General features: G+C 49.3%; 1 protein-coding gene and 1 pseudogene across 1 annotated transcript in view; both read left to right on the top strand.

The window, feature by feature from the left end:
• Positions 1-323: 323 nt before the first annotated feature.
• The window catches only part of Myo1e (myosin IE), a 170717-nt gene continuing 150883 nt past the window's right edge, over positions 324-20157 (top strand). Inside the window, exon 1 of the mRNA XM_013145478.3 lies at positions 324-652. Within this exon, the coding sequence (XP_013000932.1) occupies positions 650-652 (3 nt within the window). The 5' untranslated portion in view covers positions 324-649. The remainder of the gene's footprint in view (positions 653-20157) is intronic.
• LOC134474758 (adiponectin receptor protein 1-like) overlaps positions 659-20157 on the top strand; it is a 43753-nt pseudogene continuing 24254 nt past the window's right edge.

Here is a 20157-nt window from a genome sequence, read left to right as displayed (position 1 = left end):
CCTCCAGACAGAGGCAAGAATTCCTGTTCCGCTGCTGGCCCGACGCTGCCCTTTACGCCGATAGAATATTCCTTTTTAAAAAAATAAAAATAAAGAGCTTGTAGGCAAACCCCACCACTCCGTCCGGGCAGCCCGCGTCTCTGCAGTGGCTGCCTGGGGGGGGGGGGGGGAGTGGTCCCCGCAGAGGGGCACGCGGACTACAAGCCCCAGCAGCCCCCGCGCCCCGGCCGCACCGTGCAGTGGGCGGTGACGCCGCGGCTTGCGCGCTGATTGGCCGGGCGCGCGCCGACTTCTCCATTTATGGCCAGGTCCCGGGCGGGCCAGAGTGCATCCGAGCAGCAGAGTGCGCCGCGGGGATCGCGGCGGGGACCTGGGCGCATCGCGGAGCGGGCGCCAGACGCGGGGCCGAGTGCTCCGGTGCCCGATCGCGCGCTGCGCCTGCCGAACTCCGGCGTCGCACTCACCTAGCGCCGATCCCCGCGCATGGGGTCCCTCCTGGGCTCCCATTGGCTCCTGTGAGCGCTTGGGTGTCGGGAGCCTGATTTTGGCGACTGGAACCAACTTTTGAAGTTTGCCCCGAGATTCTGGTGCAGCCCCGGCTCGTTAGCTCTCAGGCGTCCGGGCCGGACGGACGGAGGCGCGTGTCACCATGGTGAGTCTGGCCGGGCCGGGCGGGACCAGGGCGTGGGGCTCCCCGCTCTGTGTCGCCGGGATCGGGGGAAAGGATCGAGTGGCCGAGGAAAACTTTCCTTCACTTCGCGAAACTTTCCGAGGTGGGCTGCGGCGGCTGCCGGCCGCTGGGGCGACGGAGGCACATTAGTCCCCTGGGGCGCAGGTGGGGCCGCACCTGGCGGGGCGCACAGGGCCACCTGGCAGGGGAGCGGACCCGCCTGGCGCAGGGCTGGGACCCCGGGGTCGCGCGCGGCCGCGCTGGCGAGTGCCGGAGTCCTCGGGCTCCCTAATCGGGACCTGAGGTGCAGGGACCCGTCGCCTTCTCCCACTCGGCTGTGACTTTCTCGGTCTCCGGGACTGCAGCCCAGCCGCACCCCCTTCCGCCGCATAACCTCAGCCGCAGCCCTCCGGCTCCCGGATGGTGTCGTTTTCCTTCCAAGGCAGAAAAGCTCGGACTCTGTTTCCCAGAGATTGGCAGCCCGTCCGGAGAGCCAGAGGGAAAAAGTTCTGCGAGGTTCCTAGTTTCCACCCGTTTTTTCCCCCAGTACTCCCGCCCAGGTGGGCGGACGCGTCCTCTTCTGGGTCGCTGGTGTTTAAGGATGTGAAAGTACAGCTAAGTGGAGCGACACCCCCAGGGGACTCGCGGAGAACCCCTAACCCGCCGGACCAGGGTGCCGGACCCAGCAAGGGCCCATGGAACCGACTCCCCAAGCCCGGACGCTGCCTCCCACACAGCGCTATGTATTTAACAGAATGCTTGAAAACAAACAAAATCTTTTAAAAAAGTCTCGGCCAGAGCCTTTACTTTTTATACAGTCTGAAATTATGTCACCTTTGCCCCACCTAAGAGAATATTTCATCCATAAATAAACTTCCTCCTCCAGTTTTAAGGGTTTAAGATGTCAGCCTACTCCACGTTATTTTCTGGACCTTGCTGAAAACTATTTACACTGAGCTTTTGAGCTTTTGAGTGAGGCGCCTGCACTTGGCTCCTGGCCAGTGTAAGTCCTGGCTCTTTGGAATTGCTGTATTTTCTGTGGTTCAATATTTCTAAAAAAAGAAAGGAAGGAAAGAAGGAAAGGTGTTTATATCAAGAGCTTAGGAAATTTTACCAGATTTAACTACTTGAGTGGTACCTGGAGAGAACTGACTTGCCCTTCTTAAACTCCTGGATCTCACAGGGCAAACTAAAAAGTAACCGAGGATGACTATTTCTGGAGACCTGGAAACTCGGTGATTAGGTTGGCCCACTGTCGCGTGGATGCAGAAGAGTCATTGCCTAGGCCTTTGCAGAGCTGGCTGACTGCAGGACAGGTGTGATGTACCTGTCCATGGACTCCCCTGCCACCTGCACAGGTGGGGCCGTGTGGGTTCCAGGAAACTGTCTGCCATCACATAGGGTTCTTGAGGCCACAGTTCAGTGGCGGAATCCTCGAAACAGCTGGCTGTCCTGAAATAGGTGCTGTGCCATTGATAGATCTCCCAGATCCACAGTACTTTGGCCAAAATTAAATGAATCATTTCTTCCCCGACTTTGAAAAATTCTATTCATTAGATAAGTGCAGTTGCCTTACAAGGGTGCATGAACATCTTACAAAATTAGAAACTCCTGTTATACTATTTCCTCCTTATATAAGAGTCCATTAAAGTCCATTGAGCCAAATGAAGCTGTTCTTTGAGTCCCACACCTATCTGAGCTTGCCCAGTTGTATCCCTCAGTTTCTCAGAACTGGAAGGGAAGGGAAGGGATGGTTCCATCCATGGGTGTGACTCAGAAGCGGCAGAGGCAGAGGTCCTTAGGCTGGAGGAGGAGCGCCCACACTGTGGACCTGTGTGTGCCTACTCTTTCAGGAAGGCGCCGTATCTGTAGCCAAGGTCCTAGCTAGACTTAGTCAGTTGTTGACTCACACACAGGCTGTCCTTTCTGACTTAGGAACACAGGGTACAATAGTTCACTTCATATTCTCCTGAAAACCCACACTGGAACACTTTTTCCTCTTGGGAAAACTAAGAACATGAACAGATAATAGTGGACTCTTTTTGTTTAGTAGGCTTAAAGAGGTTTGTTTGTTTGTTTGTTTATTTATTTATGTTTGGTAACAGGGATCGAACTCATGACCTTGAGCGTGCCAGGCAGGTGCTTATGCCACTGAGCAAAATCCCAAGCCCTTATTTATTTATTTATTTATTTAGTTAAATCTCTGCATGTTTTTACAATTTTGTGGATGTTTAGCATGGTACAGAAGTTGCCTTTAGCGTTAACTGGTAGCAGTGTACACTGTTTCCTTGTAAAATCTGGCTTTTTCATCATCTGCAAAAGAAGGTCTGCTGTCATGGTCCTGCCTAGTTTGGATTGTCAGTGGACAGATGTTCTTGTCTGCAGGTCTGCTATGTTCTCTGTTCCCAGAAATTGTGATTCATAAGATATCTGTGAGTTTAGCATGCAGAAATATTTGAGTAAACCTAAATTAGCCATTACCACAGAAAATGTGCGTAGTGGGTTCCTTTTTCCTTACTTGAGTATTCCTAGTGAGTAGATGGCAGATACTATGCGTAGAATGAGCCGTATAAACTTAGAAGCCTGGTGGATTGCTGACCACAGGTAGGTAGGTTCCTCAGGGGGGAGGCTGGGGTGTATTTTGAAAGTCTGGAATTCATTTCAGAAATGACTGTTGGGAAGATAACCTAGTTCATTTCCACTGATTAGTTTATCAGATTGCTAGAGGTCCCCTGGCTGAAACAAAAGAATCCAGCAGAACCAAACTAGGAAGGAGCTGGATGAAGCACAGATGTTTTGCTGATGACAGGGAGGTTAGAAAAAGCTCTGTAGCCCAGGATGTCACCCTGGGGCAAGTGCGAGTGGACCACCCTTGGAGGAAATGGTTGGCTAGCCCAGGGTCCCCTCTCTTTGGAGAAAGGCCGAGTGGGACAGCAGGCAGAGATGGAGAATGTGCGGGCCATAGTTTAGCTGGGGATTGTAGCAAGTGGGGTAAACTTAGCCGATGGAGGCTGGATGCAGTCCACTGGGATGGACTGGTCTGCAAAGAGTAGATGCAGAACATAGTTCCACTGACCATAGACCCAGGACATGGTTCCACTGACCATGTTTCTGGACTACCATGTTCTGTAAAAGGAGCCGGAAGTGTAGATACTTGTGCAAAGTCTTCTGATGTTACTGAAAGGCCAGATTCTCCTGTAGGTCAGCTGCTCATAACCAGTACCGTAAATCTCAGTGTGGCATCCTGTGGACCACAGAGCTCCTCCCATTCACTCACCAACATGCCCGTCAGGGCAGTGGCACTTGTTACCGGGCCTTCCTAAAGAGGGGAGTTGTCTGGCATTCTCCATTCATGGGATCTGGAGGCACAAAAGCAGGGGAAATCTGCAACCTGCTGGTACTTAGGACTCTCCACAGCCTGTGAGGCCAGCTCCCTAGTCTTAGGCCTGGATAGTGACCGGCAGTGAGCAATTATGACTTAGTGGCATAGAACCCTTTGCTCCTGTACCCTGCCATAGTATGCTATGAACTCACATTGGACTAAAGGAAACGAAGAAGATGATGAAGTCCTTTGCATTTCCTGATGAGGTGAGAACTGGAGATCATACTTGGTAGAACCTTGGAAAAACTCAGCTTCAACCTGTAGACTTACTTTGAAACCTCTAGGGCAAGGTACTGTGCACAGTGTGGCATAGGCTTAGTCCCAGCTTCTTGGGAGGCTGAGGCAGGAGGTCACTTGAGCTCAGTCAGCAGTTCAAAACCAGTTGGGCAACACAAGGAAGCCTTATCTAAAAGCAGAACAAAACAAAACAGAAACAACAAAGAACTGTGTATATAGTCTTGATTTTGCAAGTTTGAGTGTTCTAATTTTTTTAAATCACAATGTGGTAAATTTTGGTTTTACGGTGATGTGATTGAAAAGTTTAAAATTTGTGTATTTATTTATTTGTGGTACTGGGGTTTGGACCCCGGGTCATGCTTATCCTAGGCAAGTGTTCCTCCACTCATCAGTATTTATTTTGGCAAAGATGGAGGTTTTGGGGCATCTTGGTGGAGTGTTCATGCTTTTCTTTTTAAACCACCCTTAAGAGAAAAATCTGCCAAGCTTTACTATAGTAATGACCCTACCTGAGACAAGCCGTGGATTGTGTCCTATGTGTCTGAGTGACCTTGGCCTTCCCTGCTGAGTTGCCACCATGGAGACAGTGTCATTGCCTTTGTTCAGAGCACTTTCGGAATTGTCGTTTATGGGCTACATAAAAAAATCTGTTTCTGGCAGGGGCGTGTCCCTTCCGGCTCGGGGAGGCTGTTGAGCATCTTTGGCCCAGGGCCACACCAGCACCTTGGGATGTGGCATGGGGTTCTGGATGTAGTGCAGGGTACTGCAGTCCCCAGCATCACCTGCTCGCAGCTGGTGTAGCCTGTCTGCCATCACTGGGAGGTCTCTACCCTTTGGGGCTGGAAGACCCCAATCTTCTCCCAAGCTGAAGCTGCAAGGTCTTGAGGTACTAGCCAGATGTCTCCCCACAAAGGATCTTTGGTGGCACAGGGCAGTGGGACCCCTGCCAGTAACAGGGACATTACATGGTGGAACTGGCTGAGCTGGGACCTGCGCTGGAAGAGAAGGGCAAGCAGGTCATTGCCAACCCAACCAAGGCCAAAGATGAGCAGACATGCCCTGTTCCCCAGAAAGAGGAAGAGGAGGAGGAGGAGGAAGAAGAAGAAGAGGAGGAGATGCAGGCGCTCCCCCTGCAGGCCCAGCGTGCTGTGGAGAAGGTGGAGAAGTTTCTGTGCGGTGTCTGGGAGGGACACTGGAGGGTCCTCCCGTACGATGTGCTCCTCAACTGGCTCAAGGACAGTGACTACCTATTTCAGGGCCAGAGACCACCCGTGTTCTCCTTTTGGGCTTGTTCCAAGAGCATCTTCCTGTCCATACAGAAACTGGCAACATCTGGATGCATCCTCTTGGTTTTGTGCTCTTTTTCTTTTTGGGCATCCTGACCATGCTCCAACCCAATACTGCTGTAGGAGAAGGTGGTTTTTGGGGTGTTCTTTTTGGGTGCAGTGCTCTGCCTCGGCTTCTCGTGGCTCTTTCACACCATCTGTTGTCATTCAGAGAAAGTCTCTCAGACTCTTTCCAAACTGGGCTATTCAGGGATTGCTCTAATGATTATGGGGAGCTTTGCCCTCTGGCTCTGTTATTCCTTCTACTGCTCCCCACAGCTTCGGCTCATCTACCTCTGGATCATCTGTGTCCTGGGTATTTCTGCCATCACTGTAGCCCAGTGGGACCAGTTTGCCGCTCCAAAGTACCAGCAGTCAAGAGCAAGAGTGAGGGGAGGGGGTTTAGCTCAGCGGCATAAGCGCCTGCCTTGAAAGCAGGCAGTCGTGACTTCAATCCCCGGTACCGATAAAAAGGAAAAAGGAAAAAGACAAAAAAAAAAAAAAAAAAAAGCAAGAGTGTTCCTGGGCCTTGGCTTGAGTGGTGGTGTGCCCACCATGCACTTTACTGTCACTGAGGGCTTGGTCAGGTCAAGGCCACCACTGTGGGCCAGATGGGCTGGTTCTTCCTCACGGCTGCGTGTGCATCACTGGCACTGGCCTTTATGCTGCCCGTACCCCTGAGCGCTGCTTCCCTGAGAAATTGGACATACAGTTGCCAGTCTCAACAGACTTTGCACGTCTTGGTGGTAGCAGCAGCCTCTGTCCACTTCTACGGTGTCTCCCACCTACAGGAATTCCATTATGGCCTCCAAGGTGGCTGTACTGATGATTCCCTGCCCTGAGCCTCCCCTCCCCCCCCCCCCCCATGGTGGAAGAGCAGCTTCCCAAGTGCTTTCAAAGACAACGTCTTTGCTGAAGTAAGGAAGACTCTGAGTTGTCTGTTTCTAGAAGAAACCTCTTAGAGAATTCAGGACCAATCAAGTGTCAGCTCACTGGGCCAGCCTGTGGGCAGGTGACTTTGCATTCGTTGCCCAGCTGGGGAGGGTGCAGAGGGCCAGCCTAGCCATGCCCCTGCTCTACAGCACCTTTCTCGGCAAAGCGATTGCTGGCCCCTCCGGAGACGGTACCTTGAAGCTCACGTTGAGATTTTACCCCATCCTCTAACCATTTTGGGAAAAATTATAGACTGGGACACTTCAGAAATTGGTTTTTCTTGAAGAAAAATGTCCCTCCCTTACCCCCGTCCCTCCTTTGTAACCTGGCTTATAACAGGCCATTCATTTTCGTAGCACATTTTTCAAAAACAGTTATGATCCGGTCCATCTTTCTAGGGCCGAGGTCTGCTTCACACAGCAGAAAGAATGCATCCAGGGTTCAGATAACTTGAATTTTAACTTTTTTTTTCTTGGCAGAGAAATGTAAAATTAAAGTGGCGAAAGATATCTAATATTTAATGCTAAGTTTTAAAAAGAAACCTGCTATCATTGCTATGTATCTTGATGCAAAGCCTGATAATAATAATAAAGAAGCATAAGCCAGGGATTTAGCTCAGTGGCATAAGCACCTGCCTGGCAAGCACAAGGCTGTGAGTTTGATCCCTGGTACCAAAATAAATAAATAAATAGAATCTGTTTGGTTGTTACTTCCTTTCTGATTTAAAACGCTGGCCTTAATCACCCTTCTTACTCACCAGACTTTGCACCAGCCTCTTTCAGCTTTTCTCCAAAAATTACATTCTGCCCCAAAGCGGGGGAGGAAATACCCTCGTGGAGGATGTGCATATCATGGAGAGTAAGGTATGGAGGACAACGAGGAGGCCCCTCTTTCCGGCAGGGAAGTGTAGGAACTGCCCTGGTGGGGTCTGCACTGTCTTGGGTGTCTACTGTTTGATGTGTGTTAAAAATGCATTCATAGGATTTGGATTAGTCCAGATAGCATGACTGTGACCACACACCTGCTGTAAACAGCTTAAAGGAGGAAAAGATTTATTCAGGCTCAAGCTTCAGAGGCTTCAGTCCGTGGTTGTCGGGCTCCTTCCTTTAGGTCTGTGGCAGAGCAGAAGCACTGCGACAGAAGAGCACAGTAGGAGAAAACTGCTTTCTTCCTGGCAGCCAGGAGGCAGAGCGAGTGGGAAAGGGCTGGACAGGAGCTGGCCGGGGACCACCCGTAACCGCCAACTTCGGGTCCCCACAATCTACCCCCTTCAACTAAACCTTTCTTTCTAAATTGCCGAGTAAGGCCATCAGGTTATGATCTCAGCTGTGGATTAGTCCACCAATAAAGTCAGCTCTCATAATTCAGTTACTTACCAAAAACTCCACTTCTGACCTTAGGAAAGACTTTTGGGGTACATTTTCGATCTACATTTTGTTATAAAATTAAGATAATCATATACTGCATTGTCGAAAGCAAAGCATACACTCACTGCCTTGTAGAAAGCCCAGTGAAAGCTAGTGAATTCTATTTGAACCCCTTTTGCCTGATTTCCTGGACAGGGCTAGAGGGGTTCAGTGACTTCTGAAGCTCATAGCGGGTTTACAGTCAAGTGGTAACAGAGTACAAATTTCCCGATCTCAGTCTAATGAGGCTTTTCTCACAAAATGAGGAAGGGTTACAGTTTGTTTCTTTAAAGTCTAGCCATGACCAGGTAGTCCTGTGTGTGTGTTTTCTGGGACCATTCAAAAAGGCCTGATTGGAGATGGGATGTTGTTACTTATTTTTGATTCATTACTATATCAGTGTCAACTTTAAAATACTGTAAGAAATAAGCTTAGAGGAAGAATTCATTGTACCATTATATTCCAACATAATAATTATTTCTATGCCTTTGGGTTTCCTTCCAATCTACCCAAACATGCATTGCTTTTATGTAGTTATAATTATGGGGCAAATATGTACTCCATGCTCTATATTTTTCCACTTGTTTCATACACCGTTCTCGTTGGTAAGCGTATTTATCATACTTTGGTGGCAGGATAATAATCCCATGTAGCCCGATGGCCCGGCCTAAGCCATAAGCAGGCAGAGACGCTCAGGAGGGTTTCGAGGGAGGAGCTCGCCTTGTGCGTGCAGGAGCCGCTGTGGTCAGTAGGGGCTGCTCAGCCTCCTGTGGCTTCTGTGACGTGGTTTTGGTGTCCAGTTGAAGGGTGGGAGAACTTGGTGTACAGTGCTGGGGGTGGTGACTGACAGAGCTCCCCGACTGTGAGGGGAGAGGAGGGTGTAGCAGCTGAGTCCCTGGGGTGCAGTTTTTAACTGGCCCAGCAGGCTTTGCAGGATGCTAGTGCTTGCTACTCATGGCTTTGGCTGGCACCAAGGCCTCCTACCTTGACCACCAGGTCCTGTGGCCTTTGATGTGACTGAGCCTGGGCTTGTGACCCTTGATGGGTGGAGAGACCTTGAGGGCTGGGTTGCTGCTGCTGTCTTTCCTGTGTGAGTGTGCACCTAGCTGGCCTGGGTATAAATGCTCAGCATCTGGGGTGCAGGATCAGCTCTCTTCTTGCTCTCTGGGCCTTGTCTGGGGCCGCAGTCCAGATCTGTCTTTATCAGGACCAGGCTGATAGCGGGCACCTGTACTCCTTACCCAGCTCTTCGCCTTCCTCTTTGCCTTTGAGCCTCATCCAAGAGGATGACGTGCCGGAGAGCCAACCAGGGTGAGGCAGGAGCCGCTTTGACCTCCGGGTCAGGTTCTGGGGCAGTCTTCCTTTCTAGCTTTCTCCACCACTGCCATTGTCTGCCACTCTTCCTCCTCTTGCCGTGGTTTCTACACTCCTTCACGCCTGCTGTGCATTCTGATCTCTGAATGTATTGTATATTCTCATATACATATACATACAATATACAATATATTGTATATTGTAATGAATTGTATATTCTCATCTCTTGCCAGTTCTCAGCATCTCCACCTCCACCGTGGACTCCTGGGTTGCATCCTCCAGCACCCTCACAGAATTGCTCAACCCCTTCTGCCGTCTCCTTTGGCGCCCTTTGGCGCCCTCCTCTCCAAGGAACTTCTTAGCCCAGAAACCCAGCAAGGCTCTGAACTCCGTGGTAGTGTCTGTGTTTTTAGCTTATAGTTTTTTGAGACAGGGTCTCTGTGGCGTTCAAGCTGGTCTTGACCTTGCCTTCCTCCTGCCTCAGGCTTCCAAGTACTGGGGTTCTAGGCATGCACCCCAGGTCTGGCTCAGGGGCTGTCTGGAACATGGTCGCTGCCCGATACCAAGTGCACTAGACGTAGAAGCAGAAGATGGGCAGGTCCAAGTGGACCTCATTCTGTACCTCCTCCTTCACCTTGTAGATGTCCCCTGTGGCTCACCTCTCACGTCGGAGGGGGCAGCAACTGGACCAGGTCCTCAGGGTCTTTGGGTAGCTTGCTTTTGGGGGTCCTTGAGGGATTGTGTCGGACAGAATTTGCTCAGAATCCTTTACCCTGTATGTTTGCCTCCCATTCATCCAACAAGGCTTTGTGTTTCAGTCCCCTGAGTGAACCTTCTCACAATAACCTGCACTTCTGCTAACCTAGCTGTGCTTGTCGGTCACCTGTACTTCTGCTAACATCACTTCCTCTCGCCTTATTGCTGGCTGTCGCCTGCCAAGCTTGCCTTCTTTGGTTGTGATCTGATTCACTTCAGCGCCAGAGTGCGTCTGTCTTTCCCCTGGAGCTGCGACCTCGGTGGTGTGAAGTCAGGAGTTCTGGAGGCAGTCAGCATTTCCTCCAGGCAGGTGCCATGTGTGGCCCCAGGAAGTCGGCAGCAGCTGTGTAGAATTCCATCACAACTCCTAACTGTTCATTCTTTTGTTTACCAAATAATACCATGTATTAAGCTTGCGATCTGTATGCTGGGCTCTGGGGAATCACATATGGTGACCCTGTCCCACATGGGATGGGTAAATTTTTTTTTGTATATTTGTAAAAATCCAAAGCAAATATGCTGAAATAATATTAATTCTAGGCAGTGTGTACCTGAATAATTCTATGTTATCCTCTGTATCTTGAACATCTTTTTCCAAGTAAGGAAAAAAATGTATATAAACACAATTTGTATAATTTTAGGAGGTTCAAAAACCTCTGAAGCCCATTCAGTAAATTCCAAAAGTTGTAGCAAATTTGTTGTAAGATGAGTATTGGGGTGCACAGTCAGTTCTGGATCTGTGTCAGGTTGTTGAGATGATGGCTGACATACAGTCAGATCAGTGGCACATCTAACTGATTGCTGTGGGGTGAGCCATCAGGGGAAAGTGTGCCAGGGTGGTCGCACCGTCTTGGCATCCCTCAGTCATTGCTGCTTGCTCTGTTGTGTCTGTGTGAGCTTTCTGTGTAGCAAATCATTGCCAACTCCCATGGCTTAAATTATCACGTTTATTATTTCTCCTGATTTTGTGCATTTGGCTGGCAATTCTCATCCAAGCTGGCTTATCGGAGTTCTGCGGTCAGCTGGTGGCTTGCCGGAAACGCAGGATCTAGGATGGCCTCACTCACGTGGCCCGCAGTTGGCCCACTTTCAGCCTGGGCAGTACAGATGACTTGGCCAGGCCTCTCCCGTCACACAGGCTGACCTGGACTTGTTTACATAGCAGCGGTCACACCACAGGATTCCCAAGAACAGCAAAGAGCAAAGCTGAAGCTCCGACACAGGCATTTGAAAAACTTTTGCTTGCTTTTCACTTGCCGTCGTCCCCACTGGCCAAAGCAGTCCCGAGGCTAAGTCCGGCGTCAAGGCCTCACAGCTCCCCTTTCCTCTTTCAGCTTCCTCAGCTGGTTGAATGCACCGCGGTGGCAGGAATAATTTGTGTGGCTGCCTCATTTATCCCTGGCTGATCTTTTGAACTCCTGTGTGTGACAGAGAAGGCAGGTTGTTTTTTAGAGACCCATTCACTGCTGTTCCCCAGGGCCTGAGGAATTACAGCTGCTGGTCTTCTGTATTGATGAGAATGAGCCTAATTGTAAAATTGCTGTCTGCTGTTGTGGTTGCTGCTGTGGCAGAGACAAGGTAAAAGCAGCAGCTTAACAACAAAAATAAAAATCATCTCGCATGAAGGGCAGCTTTTGGGAAATAACAGACATTTCGCTCAAGCCCAAACTCTAGGGCAGCAGCGTGGTGAATCTGACTAAGGTGCATATCCTGGACGGGGGTGGAGCTCAGGCCTTCCAAGGTGGCTGCAGGGTTGCTTCCCGTCCAATCTGCTTTTTAATCCAGCGCTTAGCTGCTCCGGGAGAAAGACATTTCTCACGTGGACAAAAATACATTGTTTCCTTGATTGAAAGTCACGTCTTTTGAACTCTGATTCTCAAATAACCCTCTGTCAATTCTATATTCTGTGAGTCACGGCTCTGCTATCTGTGGGCTCCTCAACAAGGCTTGAATTAGATTAATTTAGCTTAGTGCCCAGGACTCCAGAAATCCATTAACCTACAGATCTTTCACTTTGATATTCTCTTGTTCTCTACCTCTTATCCTCTCTTCAAATCGCGCAAGTTGAAAGAAAACTCGTCTCTCCAACAGCATATCTTGACTCATGACCTATCTTTTCTGAATTTTTTGCCTTCCTCTGGTTTATTTTGAGGCAGATCCTCGATATCACAGCATTTCATCCATAAATGTTTCCATATTACATTGGCTTTTAACTAAAGCAAAACTTGGCACCAACTATTCTTTGAACTGGAGGAAGGGGTGTGTCTCTGGGAACCGGAGCTGGTAACTTCCCTCTGACTTAACAGTGCAGCCTTTGTCTCGCAGAGCAACGTAGACATCTCTAGGCTCTGAAGGGACATGAGTCTCAGCTAGGGGAGAACCTGGCACTGATACCTTGGCATTTATGGTCTTGGTGTGTAACCTGGGTGGTTCCCCACTGCACAATCCGGCTCTTCCCAGAGAGCTTTCTGTGGTCAGATGAGTGTGTGGCTATCAGCCTTTTTATCCCTTTTTATTTGTGCATTGCTAGTGGTTAAAGTTTCCAAAAAATAACACCTGTGTTTTTCGGTGATCAGATGACGTGAGCTGCAGAATGGCAAGGTAGACATCCTGAAACTATTTGCTAAGGAGGGGGTATATGAAACTGTATTCACAGTCATATGGACATTTGCTCCCAAAAAGAAGATCCTCTAAGTGTTCTCTGACCTCCCCAGAAAACCCTGTGAGGTCCGGAGAATGTAAGTCCTTGTCACTAGGCAGCTTACAGCGGAGCTGGCCCTGGGAAACACGGGCGTCTCCAGCCAATCCCGGTCCTAAACTGGCTTTCACTCACTGGATGTGGTGGAAAAATAAAACATACCAAAGCCTTATTAAACAGATGGGAGGTTGAAAGTGGTATGTTAAAGTACTTTTTTGTAAGATTCGTGGAGACAAATAACTAGTGAGATAAACCAGGTATATCAGCATGCATGTGTAATCCCAGCCACTTGGGAGGCTGAGGCAGGAGATTCCCAAGTTTGGGGTCTCAAAAGAAAACAATGTAAAGAGTTAGAGATTAGTTCAGTGCTTGACCCTGGGCTCTGCTTCTCCCTCCAATATACAGAGATACCAGGAAGTATTATTTACTGACAACCCTGCCTGTCCCAGTGCCCTTTCAGGCCCACCTCACGGTCCCAGCACACCATCTCCACAGAGGCCTCGCTGTGTTGCTTCGTGGGTTTACACACGTGGCATATGATGCTGCTTAAAAACTTCGTTGGGGGAGCACTTGCCTTTCCCTTAGCAGAGGTCCTTTAAAACTGCACCCCAGGCTTTTGCCTTTTTTTTGGTACCAGGGATCGAACTCATGACCTGGCACTTGTCAGGCAGGCGCTTGTGCCACTGAGCTAAATCCCCAGCGTGAGGCTTTGATCCTGAAGGACAGAACGAGGGCAGAACTGCCGACCCAGTGAAACACCCTTCAGCTCACTCCAGGACACTGCTGCCATAGGCTCCTTGGCTGGAGGAGTGAAGGACAGGAGTGACTTGGTGGCCGCGTCCTGGGACTCAGAAGTCACCCTTGAGTCCAGCATCGGAGTGATGCTGGCTGAGTGCGGGCGTCACTTCTCACTGCCTTGGCTCTGGATGGAGGGAACGGGGTGGCAGGAAGGATGGGTCACCAGGCCAACATGGCACCCGAGAGCCAGTGGCTTGGCCACCGAAGGCCGCAGAAGCAGCCTGCTTTTCTTTGCTCACTGAGCAGCTGTAATGGTTTAAAATTTTTTCACTCGCCCGTGTTTGCAGTACGTGATGATCGCAGGCGTTGTGTGGAGGTGGTGCAGGCACAAAGCACACCCCGTTCTTCTTCACCCTTCCCTCCCCTTCCGGGTCCCCCCCATGGAGGAAGGCTGCCTCCCTGCTTCCTACTGTCTATCCTTTACTTTGCTCTTTATTTATATTTTGGGTTATCAGAGAACCCAAGCTATTGAAGCTGGTGTGTCTGATTTGGTTTACCTAACCTTCGGCTTTCCTACAAATGCCTCAAGCCTCTCCTTCTTTATGGCAAAATAGTACTCCCCTGTGTGTAAATACCATGATTTCTTCATCCATTCATCTGCTGATGGATGTATACTGCCTGCAGGCTGCCGTCAAGAGTTAGCCATCAGGAGTTAGGCATGGATCACTGTAACATGATGCCTTTCCCCCTTTGGGGAAAATACCTGGAAGGGGAACAGCTGGTTCCAATGGGATTTCTATTCCTAGTTTTCCGAGGACTCTCCACCCTGATGCCTGTGGTGGCCTTGTTACTATACTGTGCATGATGGAGCCTGGGACAGGCACCTTGGGTCCTGTGTGTGACAGACAAAGAATTGTACGTGGTCCAGGACAGGAAGGAAAAAGCAGAATTTATCAAGGTGAGAACATGCACTCAGAGCAAGCAGCCTCACGCCCGCGAAAGGAAGGTGGCATCCGGTGTCAGGCCAGTCCAGGGGCGCCTCCCATCGGGGGTCTTCCAGAGTGGGAGGGACAATATGATTGACAGGGTGCAGAGTCCCATCAGCTGCGTCTTTGCTGCTCAGGTGCTTTCCCATAATTCACCGCGCTGTAATTGCACCTGTGAGATGCAGTCCATGTGCGTGAACCTCCAGTGAGGTCAGGAAAAGTTACCGTAGGTCCTGCCTGCAGGTGTGGTGCACGTGTGTCCTGGCTTGGAATCTTGGAATTTTCCAGGACGTGCTTGGGATCTTTGCTTCTCTAATCTCTGCCACTTAGAATAAGGCTGGAAGAGGATTAGCCCAGGGCCACTGCTCCCCAGGGCCACTGCTCGGGTCCAGGTGAAGAGAGGAGAGGAACCCCAAACCCCTAAATATTCTGTCTCTGTCAGTTGTACCCGTTTACAGCCCCAGCACAGTGCAGAAGGACTCCCCCTACCCAGGAATTTGTTAATATTTGATTTCATGATGATGGCCATTCTTTCTGGAGTAAGGTGGAATCTCTGTGTTTTTAATTTATAATGCTCTGCTGGCCAGAGATGTTAAACAACTTTTCGCGTATTTATTGGCCAGTTGTAGTTTCTTCTGAGATGTGTCTATTTCAGTTCACCTGGCTCATTATTTTAAATGGGGATTTTTGTTTAGGGGATCTAATATTTTTCAGTACTTTATATATTCTAGATGTTAGCCTTCTGTCTGAAGAATAGCTGTCAAAGTTTTGTTCCTGTCCTGTAGATTGTCTCTTCACCTTCCTGGCTGTTTCCTTGCTGTGCGGAAGCTTTTCCGTTTGATACCATCCCACTTGTCGTTTCCTGGTATTATTTCCTGTGTAACTGGGCTTCTGTTCAGAAAGGTCCTTAGAACCTCAAGGTTTTTTTTTTTTAAACCTATTTTATCTTCCAGAAGATAAAGTGTTTCTGTTCTAACATTTAGATCTTTGATCCATTTTGGTTTTGTTATTTTCTTTTTGTGACAGAGTCTTGCTCTGCAGTTTAGGCTGGCCTTGAACTCACTGTGTAGTCCATGCTGATCTTGAACTCAAGATCCTCCTACCTCAACAGTAAGTGCTGGGATTACAGGTGTGTGCCACCACCCTTAGCCCCATGATCCATTTTGATTTTAGTTTAGCATGTGATGAGAGATATGGGCCTAGATTCAATCTTCTGTATGTGGATAGCCAGTTTTCCTAGCACCATTTATTAAAGAAGCTGTCTTTCTTTGTGTGAATGTTTTCAGCCCCTTTATCAAAGATTAAATAGTTGAATGTGCTTGGGGTTGCTTCTACATCCTTCATTCTGCTCCATTGATCCTCATTCCTACTTTTGAGTCAGTACCATGCTGTTTTAGTTACTGTCACTTTGTAATATACCCTCAAATCCAGGATTGTGGTGCCTCCCACCTTACTCTTGTTACCCAGGATTGCTTTTGCTATGTTGGGTGTCTTCTGGCTCAGTATGAATTTTGGGATTGTTTTCCACAGTTCAGTGAAGAATGCTGTTGGGATTTTTATTGTGAATGCATTAAATCTGTGCATCAGCTTTGGAAGTGTGGCTATTTTGCCTGTGTTGCTTCTGCCTAGCCAGGAGCAGGGGACATCTTCCCATTTCCTGATATTCTTTTTGATCTCTTTTCTCAGAGCACTGTAGTTTTTGTCACAGAGGTCTTTCACCTCTCTGATTAGGTTAATTCCGAAGTATTTAATATTTCTTTGTTCAGCAGCTGTAATGTTGAAACCATCCGCAGGCTGGGTCTGACGAGGTCTGGGAGCTACCTGAAGAACTTAACCATCTTAAAAGCATGGAACATTTGGAGGTTCATGGACTCCTGCCTCAGAGAAAGAATTTTTAGGATGCATCAACAAGAAGCACAGAAGTTTATTAAGGCAGAAATTTTAATGCATCTCAAGGGTGGAGTGCGGGCCAGAGAGCAGGTGCATTCTGAGCTGGTGAAGGATAGGTCTTGGGGCATCTTCAGGGAGGGTGACCGAGGCAGGCTTTGTCAAGACATAGCCTATGCTACCCGCCGACATTGCTGCTCCTGTGGGGTGGAGGAAGAGCAGGTGACAGGGAAAAGGGACTGAGCTGAGCCCATTTATAGGCAAATTATGTCCCTAAGATTGTTAGGAATTTTTTCCAAGTGATTTCCTGGTAGAGAAGAAGGCTCGAATAACTTGTGTCCCGAAGCTGTAGTTTTTCTTAAAAGCACAATTTTAAAATCCTGATTTCTTTGTTGGCTTTCTGCCTTTTATTTTCTCAATTGGCCCTCAAATCCAGGACAAAACGTTTCCCTGTGCTCTCTTTGGAATGGATGAAGGAGCGTTCTTCCAGGAGCCACTATTGGCAGAGCAAATGGCGGAAGGAATCAGGAGCCTGGGATGGCACCTTGCAGCTGTGAGTGTGCCCTTTACCTCCTGAGGGTCGAATTCAGGTGTGTAGGGCTCACAGGTGACCAGGAACCTCCACGTGTCCAGCCTTCTGTGGAACACATTCCTCTGTCACGTTGAGCCCCACTGTCCGCACCAGACCAAGAGGACCCCAAACCTTCCATCCCCCTCGGGGGCGGTGGTGGCCCACTGAATGAGTGATGGATGACCCTCGGTGGTCAAAGTAGACAGCTAATTGTAAACTGGCAATGTTTTTAAAAGATAAAAATAGCCCCCCCCCCCCCCATAAAGCTGCACAAAGGCTTCCTTTGGAGTTTCCTCTTCATAGAACCGGATGTTAGCCAGTGTGGCTGCGAAGGAAGCCGGGGGCCTGGAAAAGGCTTTTGCCTCTGGTCTGCCTCCGCCTTCCAGTCCTTCCCTGGAATACCCGAGGCCACACCGCCAGTCCTGGCTTGTCCCCCAGCTGCTCCCTGCCTGCAGGGATGGAAAGGACGTTGTTCACCCAGGCCCTTTCTGTGCAAAGTTCCTGTCCCCGAGTGCAGCCTCCAGCAGCGGTGCCAGCCAGGCACGCGGGCCAGTGCCGCCCCGTCTGCCTCCAAGGCCACACCGACCTGGGCCTTGAGCTGGGGAATGGTCAGCTGTTTTCGCTGCTGTGAAAGATCAGTGCCAGATGGACGGCAAGGTTTTCTCGTTCAGCTGTTCTGGACCTTCAGAATGTAAAATTTCCAGATCACGCTGGTGTCCGTTGTGGCTTCAAGGAGACACTGCCTTTCTTTTTCCTCAGCCCCTCACCTGCCTGGGTCTCTAAGGAGGGCGCTAATGGCTTAATTGTTTTGTTTATTCTGCTCCTTGCAAATTCCAGTAGCTTCCTCTGCACCCGAGAAAGTTTCTTAGGTCTTGGCATTTCCTTAATGTTTGCTCTTAATGTTTTTTGAAAGCTCGGTGGAGCCCTGGTAATGGGTGTGGCTCACTCTCTCGCTGGGGACTTCTCTGGGCGTGGTGGAGAAAGTGAGAGGGAGGGAAAAGATTAAAAAATAATAATAATTGAGCCTGATATTTACAATGACATTTGTGTGGACTTGTTTTAGGTTTTAGGGTTAAAGGATTAAAGTGTGGAATGGTGATATTTAGCCAGACAAAACCCATGCATTTTCCAAGCTGTGCTTTGCTTTTCAAAATGTAGAAATGTAGCGAGGCTCTGTTTGTTCACCCGTGACAAAGAATTCCAAGTACAAGACTCCTCCGGTTCATGTGGTAAGAGGCTTTTTATAATTTCAGTATGAGCGAGGCATTCGGGATCAAGGGCATGTGCCCTGTGTACCCAGACAGTCGTTTTTGGTGCTTGTGGAGTCTGACTTTTTAAAGGGAATTCAAAGGTCAAGGTTACTTCAGACCCCTGATGAGGGTTCTGTCTAGGGATCCTGGTTCCTTTAGGACAAAACTGCTCATTTTTGGAAGAGTAGAGTTTGGTAATGAAATCAGGCAGTAGTTATAAATCACTCAAATATCAAATAATGCAATTTTGAGGAGTGTAACTTTTAGTGGCGCCTCCTATTTCTGAAGGTGTTCTCAGTTGTGTGCATGAGTGTGTATACCTGAGAGTGTGTATGAGCCTGTGGGCATGAGTGTGTGGTACATGAATGTGGGCAGAGTGGTACATGAGTGTGTATGAGTGTGTATACATGAATGTGGTTCATCACTATGAGTCTGTGCATGAGTGAGTACATTAGTGTGGTACAAGTATGCATGAGTGTGTGTACGGGTATAGCACTGTGAGTGTGTACATGAATGTATGTGTGACACATGAGTGTGCATAAGTGTGGGCATGAGTATATGGTACGTGAGCGTGTATGAGCATGTATTCATGAGTGGTACATGACTATGAGTGTGTGCATGTGTGGCACATGAGTGTGTATGAGTGGGTGCATGAGTGTGGCACGAGTGTGTGTATGAGTATATGCATGAGTGTGACACATTAGTGTGTATGAATGTGTATGTACATGAGTGTGTGGTACATGAGTGCATATGAGTGTGTATGCATGAGTGTGGCATGAGTGTGTATGTGCATGAGTGTGTATATGCAGTGTGGCACGAGTGTGTATGAGTGTATGAATGCATGAGTATGTACAAGTGTGGCACACAAGTGTGAGTCTGTATGCACAAGTGTGGCACACTAGTGCATGTGGGTGTGTGTACACGAGTGTGGCACACGAGTGCATGTGGGTGTGTGGGCATGAGTGGCTGTGTGTCCTCCGCTGCCTAAGGGATCTTCAGGCCTTCCCCGTTATTTAGAAACGACGCTGATGGGATCAGCTCGTGGCTGTCCACTTTCCACCTGTCTCTGTCAGTCAGAAAATGCATTCCCAGGGTTGGATGTGCAGCTCAGCGGTAGCACACTTGCTCAGCACGCACGAAGCCTTGGGTTCATTTCCTAGCACCTAGAGTAAGTCAGGTAGTGAAAGCATTAAACCTGCTGGCAGGCTGTGCCCAGCGACCCCGACTCTCCCTTCATCCTGGGGAAAATGTCCGTAAGTGCCCTTGCCGTTAGTTTCCACTTAATAGGTTCCCAACAGGTGATGGTTGAATGAGTGAATGGTTTGGCAGGTCAGCCCATTTTCCATGCCGGACTTCCCTTCCTTTTCTTCCCATTTATCTGGGTCCTGAGAAGCACCCCCAAGGGCTCACTTCCCGGAAACCTTTGACTTAGATCACAGAAGGAACAGTCCCTTGCCAGCAGCCTGGAGGGTTTGGCCTCCCTCAGTCCTGTGCAACCTGGTCCCTCCCTGCATGGGGTTCAGCACTTGAGCAGGGAGGTAGGACGAGCGGTGCGTGAGGTCTCCCCAGGAAGACACTGGCCCTGGCCCCGACAGCGTCATCTGTCGTCTCCTGCCAGTGTGTGTGTGTGTGCTTGGTGCCGGGGCGTTGAGCCCTGGGCTAGGCGGGTACTCAGCATGGAGCAACACCCCCAGTGCCACTTCTCGTGCTAGCAGCCTTGTGCTCCTAACTCCTACTGCATTCCGTTCCTCCTGCTCAGATCTTAGATTTTGGATCTTGAGTTTCTTGCAAGTACGAACATGGTGACTAAAAGTTGATGAAACTGTGACTCAGCCTACCTTGTAGCCAGGATATGAAGCCAGACCAGGAGACAGCAGAGGTGGCTCTGCTCCACCCTGAGGGGGCGTCGGGAGCCTGCCTGGTGACCAGATAGGATGGGTTCCCTCCTCATTGTTTCCTGGAACCAGACTGATCAACATTTAACTCTGTGACTCAACTTCAGCC

This window comes from Cavia porcellus, unplaced genomic scaffold, assembly GCF_034190915.1.
Source record: "Cavia porcellus strain 051 isolate PalLab524CR breed Dunkin Hartley unplaced genomic scaffold, mCavPor4.1 scaffold_38, whole genome shotgun sequence".
Classification (NCBI taxonomy): Eukaryota; Metazoa; Chordata; class Mammalia; order Rodentia; family Caviidae; genus Cavia; species Cavia porcellus.
Note: the sequence above shows the minus strand (reverse complement) of the source record. Positions and strands in the feature narration are given on the sequence as shown.